The sequence below is a fragment of the Dromiciops gliroides genome, chromosome 2 (assembly GCF_019393635.1).
Source record: "Dromiciops gliroides isolate mDroGli1 chromosome 2, mDroGli1.pri, whole genome shotgun sequence".
NCBI lineage: Eukaryota > Metazoa > Chordata > Mammalia > Microbiotheria > Microbiotheriidae > Dromiciops > Dromiciops gliroides.
In genome coordinates this window covers 190343310-190356382 of record NC_057862.1, presented here as the reverse complement: position 1 = coordinate 190356382, position 13073 = coordinate 190343310, and the positions used below count along the sequence as shown (strand labels likewise).

At 40.4% G+C, this 13073-nt stretch overlaps 2 protein-coding genes across 4 annotated transcripts in view; one reads left to right on the top strand and one right to left on the bottom strand.

The window, feature by feature from the left end:
• Positions 1 to 2205: 2205 nt before the first annotated feature.
• Positions 2206 to 5708, top strand: SRP14 (signal recognition particle 14). The gene is made up of 5 exons (XM_043988622.1): positions 2206 to 2360; positions 2565 to 2637; positions 3453 to 3565; positions 4671 to 4703; positions 5266 to 5708. Exons 1-5 carry the CDS (start codon positions 2337 to 2339, stop codon positions 5353 to 5355), a joined length of 333 nt encoding a protein of 110 aa, XP_043844557.1. The 5' UTR covers positions 2206 to 2336; the 3' UTR covers positions 5356 to 5708.
• Positions 5709 to 6712: 1004 nt separating this feature from the next.
• EIF2AK4 (eukaryotic translation initiation factor 2 alpha kinase 4) overlaps positions 6713 to 13073 on the bottom strand; it is a 106112-nt gene continuing 99751 nt past the window's right edge. For all 3 annotated transcript variants that reach the window (XM_043988619.1, XM_043988620.1, XM_043988621.1), the window contains 4 exons: positions 9402 to 9470; positions 8860 to 8904; positions 7681 to 7799; positions 6713 to 7017 (listed from right to left, as the gene is read on the bottom strand). In XM_043988619.1, coding sequence (XP_043844554.1) covers positions 6960 to 7017; positions 7681 to 7799; positions 8860 to 8904; positions 9402 to 9470 — 291 coding nt within the window. In that variant the 3' untranslated portion in view covers positions 6713 to 6959. The remainder of the gene's footprint in view (positions 7018 to 7680; positions 7800 to 8859; positions 8905 to 9401; positions 9471 to 13073) is intronic.

Sequence of the window (13073 nt, the reverse complement as noted above, 5' to 3'; positions counted from 1 at the left end):
CTACAATGACAATCTAAATGGAAGAAACATAAAAGAAAATATTGCAAAATTACAAAGAATAAGCATGGCCTCAAAGAGGAAATATGAGAAGACAAACCCCTCTCCACTCCTTTGCAGCTTCAAGAGGTTTATGAGTATGTGCCTTTTGCATATATTATCAGACTTTTTTATTGTAATGGCTGATATTCTTTTTTTCCCTTTAGAAATATTGTCATATGGGATAGCTCCCTGGGAGGGGCAGATGCTGGAAGAAATTGTGGTGACGTAGGAGACAAAAAAGTATCAATGCAAATTTATTAAAAAGGAAAAAAAAGAAATATAGACTATTAATATGTAGCACTTTAAAGTTTACAAAGTATTTTTTTTACAAATATTATATTATTTTATGCTTACAACAATCCTGAGAGATAGATGCTGTTGTTATTATCTCCATTTTACAGATGAGGAAACTGAAGCAAAAGTTAAGTCCAGGGTCACACAGTTGGATTTGAATTTGAAGTTGGGTTTGAACTCAGGTCTTTCTGACTCTTAAGTGTAGCACTATGTCCACGTTGACACCTAGAGATGGACTTTGGGCACAATTGCCATAGCCCCCTCATTTTTTAATAAAGTTACTGAGGCCCAGGGACTAAAGGCCTTGCCCACCCAAGGTTATACATAAATTATGGAACAAGGCTAGGTCTGTTGATTCCAAATGTAGTGCTCTTTCCGCCATACCACTTTTTGGAGGGAGTTTTATGGTTAGGACAGAATTGAATTTGTTTATTGGCAGAAGACAAGGAGATACTAGAAATGGAGAAACTGATGATATGGGAGAGATGAGAATTGTTGGAGCAAAGGGAAGGGGTGAACATATAACTTCTCTGAGGGTAAAGGACTATGTTATTTTTCATCTTTGTTATCTCCAGTACTTAGCACAGTGCCTTACATATAGTAGGCATTTCCCAAGTGTTTCTTGACTTGAACTGTTCAATTACCTGTTAGCACAACTAGCCAGAAGAGCAATGACAAGGACTCAGGGCAGTCAGACAGGTGTCAATGGCATGAAATTTCTATACCAGATCTTTGGGTGTCAAACCCAAAACCTGGTCAGGGAGGGTCTCTGAAGGAAGACAGGGTATATTTGGGGCCTGGAAAAAGAGAAGGTGAAATTTCTCCTCATCTGCATCCCTTGGGCAGCTTTCCCTTCTCTCTCCTTCCTTTCCCATCCCATCATTCCTACCCTTCTTCCTTACCTCACTCCTTTCTTTCCTCTCTTCTCAACTTCCTCTCCATTTTTCCTTCTAAAATGTTCCTTTTCTCCTCCATTCCTTCCCCCCTCTTTCCCTTCATCAACTTTCCTTTCCTTTCTTTACTTCTTCCCCTTCCTCCCTCTCCTTCACTTCATCCCTTCCCTCTCCATTCTCTTTTCCTCTTTTCCTTTTTCTTCTCTCCTTCCTTCTTCCCTCCCACTCTTCTCCTCTTTCCTCTCCCTTCTCCTGCCTCTCCTTCCAAACACGCTTTCCTTTCTTTCTCTTCCTCTCCCTGTATTTTCTTCCTCCCACTTCTTCCTTTTCTCTTTCTTCCCTTTTCCTCCATGTCTTCTTCCTAACCTCTTCCCTCCTTCATCTCCCTTTTCCTTTCCCACTCTTCTCCATTCCTTCCCTTCCTCTCCTTTCCTCCTCTGTCTTCTCCTTTCTAACATTCTAACTTCTTTTCTTCCCTTCTCCTCCCTCTCTTCTCCTTCTTCTCCCCTCCTTTCTTTTCTAACTCTTTTCTTCGCTTAGCTCCCCTCCCTCCTCCTTCCTTTTTGGCTCCGTCTCCTCCTTCCTTCTTTCCCTTCCCTTCTCCCCAGCTCTCGCAGGTCTACTCCTCTCCCCCTTCCTTCCTTTTTCTTCCTCCATCTTTCAGCTCCTTTCCTCCTCTCTCCTTCCTCCTCTTTCTCTTTCCTTCCTTTTTGGCGCCATCTCTCTCTTCCTTCCCCTCCTTTTCTCTTTTCCTCTTCATCTCTTTCCTCCCTACTTTCTCTGCCTTCATCCTCCTCTCCCTCCTCCTCCTCTTTCTTCATTTTCCCCTCCCCGTGGTCTCTCTCTCCCTCCATACCTCTCCTTTCTTCTCTTTCTCTTTCCCCTCCTCCGCGGGAGAAGGGAGGAGCAGAGGGAAGAGGGCGGGGACTTCGGAGTGCACGCGCTAAGGGGGCGTGACTTATCGGGGTAAAGAGGAGAAGAACAATGGGCGGAGGTAGGGGAAGCTTCCGAGAAAGAGGAAGTCCCGCCTCCTTGGAGTCGCACTTCCGGCTCCGGCTCCCTGGCTAGTGGTGACTGAGCGAGTGCTGGCGGGGGGGCGGAGGAGCGGCGATGGTGCTGCTGGAGAGCGAGCAGGTGGGGCCCAGGACCAGGACCAGGTGGAGGCTGGGTCGGGGGAGAAGGGGGAGCGGGCGCGGCGGGAGGTGGGTGGAAAGAACAGAAGCTCGCCTGGGGCTTCGGCCTGGCTGGGCCAGAACCGGGCCCGAGCTTGCCGGCTCCCGGCGGTTGGCGTCATGGGGCCGCCTAACGGGAGCCCGGGCGGGGCGGGTTGTTTTCCAGTTCCTGACGGAGCTGACCAGGCTCTTCCAGAAGTGCCGGTCGTCGGGGAGCGTGTTCATCACCCTGAAGAAGTGTAAGGAGCGGCCGCTGCCCCGCGGGGAGGGGGAGCGGGGACAGGGGAGGACGCCCGCGGGAAACTGAGGCACCGACACCCTGGTGTCAGAGACGTGGCTGTGCTCCCCTGGGCCGGCCTCACCTCCCTGGGCCTCGTAAGCCTGAGGTACTCATGGGCCCGTCTCAGAATCATGTTTTTAACCAGATAGAGGAGTATGGTTTGACGTAGATACTTAGCAGAGTACATTCAGAAGAAACCAGTGACCAGAAATGTACCCACGGACCTTGGGGGAGGCGCCCCTGGGCCCCACCTTAAGAACACACCCCTCATCCTCTGGCCAGGGACCTAGGAAGGTGGGCAAAGGAGAAGGCCTGTCTGACCCTGCCCCCATCCCCCATCTCAGCCCGGGGAGAGGGTCCAGGATGGCCCCAGGCCGTCGGGTGCCCAGGCAGAGCAGTCGCCTCTGTTTTCACATGGTTTCCTTGTTAGCCGCAGCAGGATTGTTCCGCTGTCCTGGGGGTGCCTCATTTTTCCAGCCACTGATGTCCCTTCAGTACCCTTCACTTCTTAACGTTTTCTACCTTTTCCTTTATGTTTCTATTCATAGGAAGCCTTCCACATAGGGTAGAAATTTTTATGGCTTTTATTTGATTCTGCCATAGAGATTGAATCTCTTGTTGCCATTTCCACTTCCTAGATGTTGAGTAAAGAATTAGCACTTCTGGCATAGTATAGGTATTTTCCTGAAATGGAATGGTATATATAACTTAGTAAGATTCCATCCAGTTCTGGGATTTTTCTTTTGACAAGAATTTTTTTTCCCTTTAATGCAGATGATGGTCGGACTAAACCTATTCCACGGAAAGGGTCTGTGGAAGGCTTTGAGCCTTCAGACAATAAATGTTTGCTAAGAGCTACGGATGGGAAAAAGAAGATCAGTACTGTGGTGAGCAGGGTTTCTGGGCAGCTAGGTGCAGGGGTACTATATTTATATCTTAAAATCGGAAATTTTCAGGATTTTGCTGATGGAAACTTGCCAGGTCCATATTTTATGCCTATTATAATCTTCAAAAATTGTTCAACACTCACTTTTTTTTTTTTTTTTTCGGTGAGGCAATTGAGTTTAAGTGACTTGCCCAGGGTGACACAGCTAGCAAGTGTCAAGGCCGAATTTGAACTCAGATCCTCCTGAATCCAGGGCCGGTAGGCCACCTAGCTGCCCCTCAACACTCACATATTCAGAGATCAGTTAGGTGTAATGTAAATTACAATTTGGTTTGTTTCTCTGCCACCTTATACAGCCTAGAATACCAGAAAAGTTGAGTGGAGAGGAAGGTGAAATGAAATTTCCCCTTTGCTTTTCCAAAAGTTTTGTGGGGTAGTATATTATCTGTAATGTTTCTTGGCCTCAGGAGCAGTTAATGAAAAGATGGCACAAATACTTTTTACGTCACTATGATGATTAATCCTCATCAGCATCTCAGTGCCTAATTGATATTCAGTTGCCTTTGGCCTGTGCCGTTTTATCCCTTGTAATAAAATATAGAATTGCTATTAATGGTTGTTGTTTTTTTTCTAATAAGGGTAGAGTGAGGCATTACAGGATGTATTCTGTGAATACAGTACTGTTTTATTTGCTGTACCAGAATCTCTAATTCACTTAGTTATTACCTTACTATTTATAAATCTCTTATTAACTTTCTCCCAACACTGATATATGAAAGGCTTGGGTTAATTTGGTTCCTCTTTACCCAGTATAAAATCCCTTCCTTTTTCTAGGCTCTTTTGAGAATTTTCCAAAAATCAATTGAAAAGGGATGTCAGATGCCTAAGAAGCTGGTTTTATCAGTAGTTTAGTGTGGCAAAGTGGGGTTTGTTAGAATTCTTTAGATTTCCTTATTCTGAGGAAGATTTTTTAAAAAAGATCCTATTAAAATACAGCTCCAGGAAGCCGGGGGGATATATTTTGACTCTTGGGGTATGCTGCCCCCATGAGGACTTTGATGGTTCTTTCATGGAGAGTAAGGGTAATTTATTTATTTGTTTTTTAGGTGAGTTCTAAAGAAGTGAATAAATTCCAGATGGTAAGTTTCTGATATTCATTCATTCTCCCCAGTTTTTTAGTAAGTAGGATGAAAGGTTAAGTATAGGCATCTAACTGAATTAAAATAATGAACTAGAGTCAATACTGTCCTAGGAGAAGCAATTTTAATTTCCATTTTACAAATGAGGCTGCCTAATGTGCATGATAGTATTGGGTATATAACATAACTATTTCTTTTGCTTTTTTTCTTATCAGAGTCAGCTTGGGTTTGACCTATCATACTACTATAAAGTGCTCAGCAGGCCTTTAAAAAGTACTATTGTAAAATGTCAACAATTAGGATTTGCTGGCTTTGCCATAGAAATTACTTAATAACAAAATAAGGTCAGTAACTGTCTTGCTCAGGGTGAATAGTGGATGAAAATTTGCCATGATATAAAAGCACAGGGACTTCCCTTCCCAGAACCAGAGGGAAGTTAGGTTCTGATATGTTACACTCTCCTAACATTCTCTGATTTCTCCTACTGGATGACTTCCTTGTCTATAGAAGCTGATCACTTGTGCTTCCTTTTCTAATGAAGGTTATGCCTTGTGTCTTACAGGCCTATTCTAACTTGCTGAGAGCCAACATGGATGGGTTAAAGAAGAGAGACAAGAAGAGTAAAAACAAGAAGAGCAAAGCAACACAGTGAAGGGCACTTGGATTCCTCTTTTATTTCACCATCTAAAAAGAACTCTGAAGATGCTTGGCTGGTGGTACTGTCTTCTCTTAGGACTGAATGGCTTCATGTGAGGGGGAGGGGGTGTTACTTTAGTGGCAGATCATCATTCAATCCTATTTCAATTAATTGCAGGTTTAATGTTTACAAGGGCAGCTGTGATTTAAAAAAAAGAAAAAAAGGCCTACCTATATATATCATATGTGGCATCCACCCAGCCTCACCCCCTTATACTTTGTAGTATACCTGACCTATGGTTTGCTGAAGTCACTTTAGCAATCTCTGTGAGCAAAGCAATGTATTATTAAATCTGTCGCTATACCTTTCTTGATTCCCTTTACCTGTTCTTTTATCATCTTTGATTTTGCATTACTAACCCAACTGTGTGAGGAATGAGAGTTTTTTTTTTAGGGCTTTTGGTGATAGAAGCTGGAAATTCTTTGAATAGAGTGTGTAGTCTTAGGGTTGCTTTCTAAATACTTCTGAGGTGTTTATGAAGTTGTTTTTTGGTTTTTGGTGAGGCAATTGGGGTTAAGTGACTTGCCCAGGGTCACACAGCTAGTAATTGTTAAGTGTCTTAGGCCAGATTTGAACTCAGGTCTTCCTGAATCCAGGGCCAGTGCTCTATCCACTGTGCCACCTAGCTGTCCCGTTTATGAAGTTTTAAAGTCTTGTTAATGAACCATTTTAATTAATTTAGCACATTTCATCAAGAAAGTGAATATATGGTAGTTCATTTTTCAAATCCAAGAAGTATAACTTTTAAGGTTTGAGTTGCATCTTCAGATGCTTCATTCCTTTTTTAGTTAAGTGTAAAAACAATATTCCAAACTCAGGGCAGCTAGGTGGCCCAGTGGATAGAGTACTGGACCTGGAGTCAGGAAGACTCACCTTCCTGAGTTCAAATCTGGCCTCAGACACTTACTAGCTGTGTGTCCTTGGGGAAGTCACTTCATCATGTTTGCCTCAGTTTTCTCATCTGTAAAATGAGCTGGAGAAGGAAATGGCAAATTGGTCCACTATCTTTGCCAAGAAAACCCCAAATGGGGTCATGAAGAGTTGGGCATGACAAACAACTGGACAACAACCCAAACTCAGCAAAGCATATAGTAGAAAGGATACTGTGCTTAACACTCAGATACTTACACAAGTCAGCTAACTTCCAAGGTGCAATTTCTTCATCCAGAAAGTAGGCATAAAGATAGCACCTCTTTCACATAGTTGTATTCAGTCTGAGAGTAAGTGAATTGATTAGTTACTATAGCATAACTAAAGGTTATTTTACACATCCAGTCTCTGCAGGGATGTAGGAAGAGCTATTATGTTTTGATTTCGATTTAGATAGCCTCCTTCCCCATCCCCCGCCACAAGCATAGCAGGCAGATTTATGAAAAACATTTATTAAATCCAAAAAAGTTTGGTAGCCTTCTAATATATACACTCTAAAATATTCAGTTAAAGATTTATCCAAAATTACAATGACTGTACAGCATTCTATATTACAGCATAAGCTTCTGTCTGGTTTGAACACACTACTATGTACAATTCACATGTCCTGTGCAATGAATTCTTCATACTTAAAACAAGATTCTGTGGTAGTCATCTCTGTAACTATATAGGAATAGCATCGAAACTCTGCAGAAGAAACAAAGTCCTTAATTAGAGGCAGTCACAGATGAAAAAACGGTTCAAGAAATGAAGATGTAAAGCCCTTTAGGCTCTATTTGGGGAAAAAAAATTATAAGTGTAGTGTTCCAACAAAAAAAAATATGGAAAGTTCTTCACCAAAAATCTATGTTTTATATAGATTTGCTAACTAAATTTTCTGGCAAGTGAAATGTCACCATTTGTTTCATACTTTGCATTTCTGCCTTTAAGGTTAGTGGGGTAAGGAGGTAATTTCTTTTTGGACTTTAAAGCAAAGGTCTTTAGTCTAATTTTCTAAAAACGAAGCAGCAGAGCTCATACCTATTTCCTCTTAATTTAAACACTAGAATTCTATAAAGGGGTAACCTGGGGGACAGTTGATTCTTGCCCTTTTATTATGCTTTGTCATTAATAAGGTCATAGCTGAAGATGAGACCTGATAAATGGCCCTAGGCAGGCTTCACTTGCTGCCTGCCAGCTGCCAAACTCATAGGTTGGTTTATTCCCCAGCATCCTGACAGGGTAATGAGGTGCTGCTAGAGAGGTATCTGAAGTTTCAGGTAAGATAAGCTACCATGGGATAGTTTTAATAGCTTACCTGCTTGAATTCTGACATGCATGAAACCTGTTGCTGCTAACTGGATAACTTACTTTTTTTCAATTTTGATGTTGTAAATTTCATCACAGATTAATTGGAGGTATCTCTGCTTTGGCAGGCGTGACAGTAGCTGCTTCACAGTTGTATTAAAGGCCTGTTCGTCACCATCCCACTAGTGGAAAACAAAGATAAAACTTTTTAAACACTTAGTTTCGTTTTGTTTTTTTTTAAACTGGATATGGCTCTTTCTAGGCTACTAATGGTATTTGCTAGTGTTCTTCCAAGGACCAAAGTACCTAAAAAGAGACCATACAGAGGTAAGTATTAAAATCTATCAGAAGGTTGCTCTACTTTTACTTTTGTAGAATTAACACTTCATTAACATCATAGGCCCTTTGGTGCCATCCAGCTCCTTACTAGTTTGGGAGTGTATACCAACTATCACTGTACTGCCAAGATGATCTTGGGCAAATTATTTTCTGCTCCTCTTTGCCTATGCATGACATGCCACTTTCATATTATATTAGTGACAAAGAAATGATCCAGTTACTAATATAGAATGACAACAGAAACAAGCACATGGATCCATTTTCATTTTCCAGGAGAAACAGATAAATAACCCCTCTGGTATCAAATATTTTGGGCAGGTAAAAGAAAGTTGTCATTCTGAAGTGGTCATTTGTCCTGTTATGTAATTAAGGGGATCTGGCTGCCTGTTCAGGTATATGTTCGAAAGAAGATAGATACACGTAAGATTCCAAAATAAAAATGGGGAAGGGAAGACGCTTGTGATTGATCATAACTATATCGGGATCCTAGCACCTGGAGCAAACTCAGCTTGGGGTGGAGAGATGGGAAGGGGAGAGAGAAGAGTCCTCAAGGCCACTGCTGGGAAGGATCCCAAGCAGCACTGTTCCCAGCTATCCCATTCTAGTTATGCTGATGTTCTAAAATAACTGACATTCTCATTACTCTTCAACTGGTAGTGGCTGTTAGCACTCTACTCCTTCCCATAAGGAGAAGAGAAATGTTTGAAATGATTCGATTGATCCATAATTTAGAGACAAAAGGAAGGTTTACCAGTAATTTCTACAAATTCCCGAGTCTAGAAAATTAACATCACTAAGGAAAATAACTTCAATTTGGTCCCTTAATGGCAAAAACTACTTAAACTTGGAATTTAAAGTCTGTCTAGGCCAACACTTAGGTATAGCAGAGTCAGCCTTGCTTACCTCTAGTGATAAAAACTGCAAAATTGTTTCTTTTGGCAGGTCAACCTGTGAAAAGGGAAATGAACAATACAATTTTGCATAAGGGACAATTTTGGTCAGTGTAACTGATTATTTGTGTTATACACTGTGCTGTTATATCTGGAAATGAAATAAATGTAAACTGTATGAGAGTGAGACTTCATAGCTCTGGGGCTCCAAACTAGTAAGTTATAATTCCACCCTCCACCCCCCCAAAGGGACTGATTCTAATACATGTAAATTTGTAGACTTAAGATTTAAAGGCCCACCTGGAAAATTTCAGAAACAAAATGGAGATTTTTTGAGGATGTTTTTTCTACTTTTGGATCAGGTAAGGGAGGAAGAGAAAGGAAAAAACCTTTTTGCTTTGATGTTTCCCCCCCAAGTGTTTGGAGTCTCATGCTCTAATTTTGCATAGGATTGACCTTAGTGAAAAACCACGTAAGAATACAAAATATTTATAAAGAGCTGAAAGCTAAGCTCTGAGAATTTTGCTCAATACAATACTAAAGGAAAGGACTTACAGCTAAAATTTCAATTTCACTGCTCTTGTGGTGGAGATTGGCAAGGGCAGTCTGGAGTCTTGTTTGCACCTACAAGAAAAGATTACTGAATTCAGAACATGTGGGAGCAAGACACCTTCCTGTTTGTCTGCAAACCAAACATTAGGGCAGGGGTTCTTAATCTGGGGTCTACGAACTTTTTTTTAATATTTAATTTTTATTTTCTCAATTACATGTAAACACACTTTAACTTTTTAGAAAGATTCTGAGTTCTAAACTTTCTCCCCCTCCCTCTCCCAGGCAAGCAATTTGATACAGATTATACATGTGCAGTCATGCAAATCATTATATTGCCCAAATTGCAAAAGAAAATGGAAACCAAAAGAACCAGAATAATAAAGTTTTTTTTTAAAAAGTATGTTTAAATTTGCATTCAGACTCCATCAGTTCTTTCTCTGGAGATGGCTATCATTTTTCACCATAAGTCCTTTGGAATTGTTTAGAGTTGGGCACATAACTAGGTAAAATAGCTCCTAATAATTGCTTTAATTTCATCTTCATTGGAGGTGAAGTCACCCCATTTCATTCTGATACTGATTGATAATTTAGGTATTTTGGTTTTTTTTAAATTGGATTAACCAATGGTTTGTATTAAGAAAAACAAGCTCTTAGTTTTATTTATTCAATGGTTTCCTTACTTTCAAATTATTAATCTCTTTCTTGGTTTTCAGGATTCCAATTTGGTGTTTATTTGGAGATTTTTTTTTTAAATTTGGAAATTTTTAATCTGTTCCTTTTCTAGTTTTTTTTTTTTTAGTTGCAGGCCCAATTCGCTGATCTGCTCTTTCTCTATTTTATTGATATAAATGTTTAGAGATAAAATTTTTCCCCTAAGTACTGTTTTCGCTGTGTCCCATAAATTTTGCCATGTTGTCTTTTAGTTTTCATTCTCTTTAATATAAAATTACTTATTGTTGCTATGATTTGCTCTTTGCCCCAGCTTTTTAGTCCTTTCATCAGGAATGCTTTAAAGTCCTCTATTTCATTAAATATCCATTTTCCCTCCTGAAGAATTGTACTCAGTTTTGCTGTATATATTATTCTTGGTTGTAATCCTAGCTCTCCTTTGCCTTTTGGAATATCATATTTCAAACCTTCTGATCCTTTAATGTGGAAGCTGCTAAGTCTTTTGTGATCCTGATTGTGGCTTCATGATACTTGAATTGTTCCTTTCTGAATGCTTGCAATATTTTCTCCTTGCCCTGGGAGCTCTAGAATTTGGCTATATTATTCTGGGAGTTTTCATTTTGGGATCTCTTTCAGGAGATGGTGGGCAGATTCTTTCAATTTTACTGTCTGGTTCTAGGATATCAGGGAAGTTTTCCTTGATAATTTCTTGAAATATGTTGTCTAGTGAACTGATGCAAAGTGAAGTCAGGAAAATATACACAGTGATAGCAATATCATATGATAACTGTGAATGACTTAGCTATTCTCTGCAATACAATGATCCAAGACAATTCCAAAGGACTTGTGATGAAAAATACTATCCATATCTAGAAGAAGAACTGATGGAGTCTGAATGCAGATTGAAGCATACTATTTTTCACTTAATTTTTTCCCATTTTTTTCTTTCACAACATGACTATTATGGAAATATGTTTTACATGATTGCATATATATAACCTACATCAAATTGCTTCCTGTCTTGGGGGAGGGAGGAAATTTGGAATTCAAAATTAAAACAAAACAAAAAACCCCCAAATGTCAAAAATTGTTTTAACATGTAATTTGGAAAAATAAAAATACTATATTTTAAAAATATGCCTAAATATTATGGGTTGGGTTTTGTTTTTTTTTTTATCATAGCTTTTAGGTAGTCCCTTAATTCTTTTGTCAATCTATGCTCCAGGTCAGTAGTTTTTCCAATGAAATATTTCACTTTTTTTTTTTCATTTTTTTTCATTTGATTTTCTTTTTCTTTTTTTTTTTTTTTGTGGGGCAATGGAGGTTAAGTGACTTGCCCAGGGTCACACAGCTAGTAAGTGTCAAGTGTCTGAGGCCAGATTTGAACTCAGGTACTCCTGAATCCAGGGCTGGTGCTTTATCTACTGCGCCACCTAGCTGCCCCAATTCTGTTTTTCTTAAGTATTTTTCTGTGCCTATTTTACCAAGCTATTGACTTTGGGGGGGGGGGGGTTAAGTGACTTGCCCAGGGTCACACAGCCAGTAAGTGTCAAGTATGAGGCTGGATTTGAACTCAGGTCCTCCTGAATCCAGGGCCGGTGCTCTATCCACTGCGCCACCTAGCTGCTCCACTATTGACTCTCTTTTCATAATTTCTTTCCGTAATTTTTTTCTGTATCCGTCTTACTTGATTTTTTAAATCCTTTTTTGAGCACTTCCAGAAATTCTTTTTGGGTCTGTGGCCAATTCACATTTTTCTTTGAGGCTTTGTTGTTGTCTTCTTGGTTCTTGTCCTGATTTTCCCTGTCACCTAACTGTTACAGTTAGGTTCTTTTTGTTTGTTCATTTTTCCAGCCTATTTTTTGATTTTTAACTTTATGTTAAAGTTGAGCTCTCTTCTCAGGGTAAAGGAGGCACCATGCTAAACTTTGGGCCTTTCTTGTTGATTCAGAGCTAGCTCTATTGTCTGTAGATTTGGTGCTTCCAAGGTGGTGTGATCTAAGAAGAGGCATGGGCACTGCTTTCCTCACCTGTGCTCTGGTCTTTATGCAGAAAGGGATCTTGTTCCCCTACAGCCACCTGCTCTGCACCCCTTGGTCCTGGGACTTTGACCAGGTCCTCCACTCTCCTGAGATCAGAGTCACAAATTGGTTACCTGGTCAGGAACCTTCTCTTCTTGCTACTTAATTCTTTTTTTTTTTTTTGGCTACTAAATTCTTAAAACTAAGTAAGATCAATGGTGATGGCAGCTCAAGACACACATATCAGTAGTTTACTGGAAGATAGAACATGAATGGTGGGTTCCAGTAGAATAGTGCTCTAAATGATTTTAGTGCCAAGCTGAATATAATAATAGGAAGAAAGTAACAGCAGTCAACAAGGGCGTATTAAAGATGAATGTAGGGGCAGCTAGGTGGTGCAGTGGATAGAACACTGGCCCTGGAGTCAGGAGGACCTGAGTTCAAATCCAGCCTCAGACACTTAACACTTACTAGCTGTGTGACCCTGGGCAAGTCACTTAACCTCAATTGCCTTCCCCCTCTCCCCCCCGAAATAGAGAGCATTTGATAAACTGGTTAGTACTTTAAAACCTAAGCAAACAGTTGGAAATGCTTACAGAAATTGCCATACCTGAACTCCATCAATTCATATGAGAAGCAGAATACAATAGTGGAAAAACCACTGTACCTGGGAGACAGGAGGGCTGGATTCAAATTCCAGCTCTAAACTTAATAGCTATGACATCATTAGAATTTTTGTTTCCTCATCTGTAAAATGGAGACCTAATTCACAAGATTGTGGGGAAAGAATTTTGTAAAGCTTATAAATGCTATATCAATCTTTTTTTTAAAGCTTCATTTATTTATTTTGGTGAGACAATTGGGGTTAAGTGACTTGCCCAGGGTCACACAGCTAGTAAGTGTCAAGTGTCTGAGGCTGGATTTGAACTCAGGTCCTCCTGAATCCAGGGCTGGTGCTCTATCCATTGTGCTACCTAGCTGCCCC